Genomic DNA, 3,404 nt, shown 5'->3' with positions numbered 1-3,404 from the left:
CAGGTATGCAACATTTAGTCATGAGTAATGTGCCAGTAGAGTTACACGACTCCTCGCTGCGCTTAATAAGGAGCGTGTTGTGCTTTGTTTTGGTTGTGCAACCTCGGCCACACTTAAAGCTAAAGATGCTGCACACTGTAGCTCATCTGGTATTTCTAGTTGTACTATCTCGCTGGCGATTTGCTTTCGATTACGAGCTCAACTATGATCATGTTCATGATAATTTTTCGCGATTCTTCGATTTGGTTAATTTTGTGGTATTAATTGTGGCCCATGGCATAGTCTCTATGGAGTTCCTCTGGAGAAATGACAGCGAACACATTGAGCAGCAACTTTTGCAAATTTATAACATGGCGCGTGAAACTTTTGGTCGCAAATTGAATCACCGACATTTTCGACTTTATAGTAATATAATATTTAGTTTGTTGTTCGTTCGCGTAATTATTTTATTGGGATTTACAATTTATTATAATGTAAATACAAAGAGCGGAATACTGCTCAGCAGTATCTTCTACTCTGAAATCGTGTTGAAGGTACGATGCGCTGAGTTTACATTGCATTCAGCATTTACATTGCAAATCTACCAAGAACTGCATGAGACTGCCAAGAGTCTGCTTCAGGAATTCGAGAGTAATCGCTTTAAGATCTGGTCCCATTTGCCATTTCAACGTTTAGTTACCATTCAACAACTGCATCAACAGCTTTGGAAAACACAACGCGACATCGAGCGCAACTTTGAGCATGGTCTCATCATGGTGATGCTGAAATACTTTATAGACACCTCAATTCTTCCGTACTGGGCGTATGTGAATCGAACAGATGTTGACGATGCTCCATTGCGGTTATGTAGGTTAATTATTTCTATTAATTGTACAGCTTTCCTTGGGTTCAACAATTTTGTTCTGTTCTAGGGTGTGTGGCTGAGGAGATAGCGAAACTGTTGGAGATCTGCATTATGTGTTGGTTCTGCACACGTTGTGATCAGCTGCAGCGAAAGTTTCGATCGCTTTTTCATGGAATATACGTTGATCGTCACAATGAGCAGTTAAATACGTCTTTACTGAGGCTGTCGGCTCAGCTTGGACAAGAAATCTGTCAGATTAGAATTGGTGGCTTATTAACTATTAATAATGCAATGTTATCCAAAGTAAGTATTATTTTAAAGCTCGACTTTTTCTTACTTTATTTCCTTTAGTTTCTAATCGGCGTGACGACCTATACCATCATTTACATACAATTTCGGATTACTTATACAGTAAAATTATTAGGTGGAGGAGCGCAACTGAACGTTTCTCTGGTTTAATAATTTAACAACAACTATTGTGAAAGTTAGTTAGTTGTTAGTTAGTTGTAATAGCCAGCCTGCGCTACCATTTTAATAAATAAATAAAAAGTCTTTCAACTGGTTTTTATTGACACAGCAGGTGCACTTAATCAATCATGTGAAAAATTTCGTTTATTTTGTTTAAAAAATGCATATTGTATTGAATACATGGGCGATAGTTGCCAGGCTGCCAATTAGAATGCTTGACCACTCAATTAGCCAATTAGTGATTGATTGCGGCTTAACCTGTACTGCCAATGTGGCACTCCAGTCATGTGGCATGTGTCCAGCGAATTACACGACGCTTCTCTGCGCTCCATGCGCCGATTAATGCACTTTTTGTTATTACTGCCGCCATGCCCACATTTGCATTTAAAGCTGCTGTACACGTTCGGTTTGCTGATATATATCGTCTTTATACTATATTGGCGATTCAGCTTCAATTACAATGTTGTCTACAATTTTCGCAATGACCATTTCTCGCGCGCCACCGACTTGTTTGCATTTTCGTTGCTGGCCGTCTCCCATTGGGTAGTCGCAATGGAGCTGATCTGGAGGAATCGCAGCGAGCGGATTGAACAGCACCTGGAAAAAATACGCTATGTGCTACGTGTACAGTTTGGGCATAAGGTGAATCTGGTGCGGATTCGTCGCTATTGCCAGAGCCTGCTCCTTCTATTTGAAGTGTCCTGTGTATCGCTGTTGGGAATGGCCATATATAATAATCTTGTAACAGATCTGGTTGTTTTGCTATTGTATGCCGTCTACTCGGAAATGGTGCTCCTAATGCGATTCAGTGAGTTTTCTTTGCACGCTGTACTGATCTTGGTATTCTATATGGAGCTGAATGAGGTCAGCTTCAGGCTGATCATGGAGCTGGACAAGACACAATTTGAGGTGAAATCAGTGCGCCGTTTATCTTTGGAGCGTTTACTTGTTCTTCAACAGTTGCATGGACAGCTTTGGAATACAGTGCGCTCAATTGAATGCAACTTTGAGCTGAGTCTAGTGACCGTGTTGTTAAAGTTCTTTGTGGATGCACACATCTTGCCATATTGGATGTATGTCAATATGCACAATAATATAAATTTCATTATTGTATTCTGTGAGTATCATTATTAATCAAATTACTCACTCTAATTCACTCACTCTTTGCAGATTGTATCACTGAAGAACTTTGCAAGCTATTGGCTATTATCGTGTCCTGTTTGATTTGCACTCGTTGCGGCCGTTTGCAGCGCCAGCTTCGTTCAATTTATCATGGTCTAACCACGGATCGTAGCAATGAGCAACTGAATTTTTATTTATATCGAATCTCATCACAACTGGGCCAGGAGCGATGCCAATTTAGTGCTGGCGGTTTCTTGGTCATCAACAATGAGATTCTGGGCAAGGTGAGAGAATTGATTAAACTCTACTCTGTTTTCTACATGTAATTATGATATTTATGTTTTGATTGCAGTTTATTTTCGGCATGATTAGCTATATAGTCGTTTGCATACAATTTCGCATATCCTTAATTGACAATAGCCCTGCAGAAGCCATTGAGAATTCCGTTACTGATCTCCAATTCACCGAAGGCGAATTCGCTTGAATTTTACTTTGTTATTACACTGCTTTTGATAAATATTAATAATTGGCTTTATATTCAACTAATGTGTACACCAATGGAAGTGTACTTACAATATAATGTTTTAAATCAAGCTTTATTGCTCTATTTTTCTTTGGCAACAATTGACAGAGCGAACAACACATACTTAAGGTAAACTAATTAGTAATGGATACGCCTAAATGGTGTACGCTTATTAAATGAAAGCCAATCAAGTTAATTAGTCAATCATGACAAATTTAATGCCAGCTCGTGCAGAAGCCGAAAGAGCAAGCACTGGCAGACAGCATCAACTACAGCAAACTAAAAAGTTTACATCGAGAACGATGTTGGCCAACCAACGATAAACTGGCCAAGAATCTTGTGTACCTAATTATTCATGCCAACAAATTCCATTATAAAGTTTCGGCACTCTGTCCATTGTCCCGCATGGCCGCCCATCATAGACTACGACGAGTTTAAGTTCGTAAA

General features: G+C 39.5%; 1 protein-coding gene across 1 annotated transcript; it reads left to right on the top strand.

Moving 5' to 3' along the window:
* Window positions 1-1,597: 1,597 nt before the first annotated feature.
* On the top strand, window positions 1,598-2,918 carry LOC6567697 (putative gustatory receptor 98a). The gene is made up of 3 exons (XM_001994254.2): window positions 1,598-2,429; window positions 2,483-2,718; window positions 2,787-2,918. The coding sequence occupies exons 1-3, from the start codon at window positions 1,598-1,600 to the stop codon at window positions 2,916-2,918; spliced, it is 1,200 nt and encodes a 399-aa protein (XP_001994290.2).
* Window positions 2,919-3,404: the final 486 nt, after the last annotated feature.

Source organism: Drosophila grimshawi, unplaced genomic scaffold (genome assembly GCF_018153295.1).
Source record: "Drosophila grimshawi isolate 15287-2541.00 unplaced genomic scaffold, ASM1815329v1 contig_311, whole genome shotgun sequence".
NCBI lineage: Eukaryota > Metazoa > Arthropoda > Insecta > Diptera > Drosophilidae > Drosophila > Drosophila grimshawi.
This window is presented reverse-complemented; position numbering and strand designations above follow the sequence as displayed.

What these genes read in the sequence shown, in the direction of transcription:
- LOC6567697 (XM_001994254.2), top strand. Translation starts at nt 1,598, where the DNA reads ATGTGGCATGTGTCCAGCGAATTACACGACGCTTCTCTGCGCTCCATG. An exon ending in AAATTTCATTATTGTATTCT is followed by an intron (nt 2,430 to 2,482) that starts GTGAGTATCATT and finishes CACTCTTTGCAG; the next exon opens with ATTGTATCACTGAAGAACTT. An exon ending in ACAATGAGATTCTGGGCAAG is followed by an intron (nt 2,719 to 2,786) that starts GTGAGAGAATTG and finishes TTTTGATTGCAG; the next exon opens with TTTATTTTCGGCATGATTAG.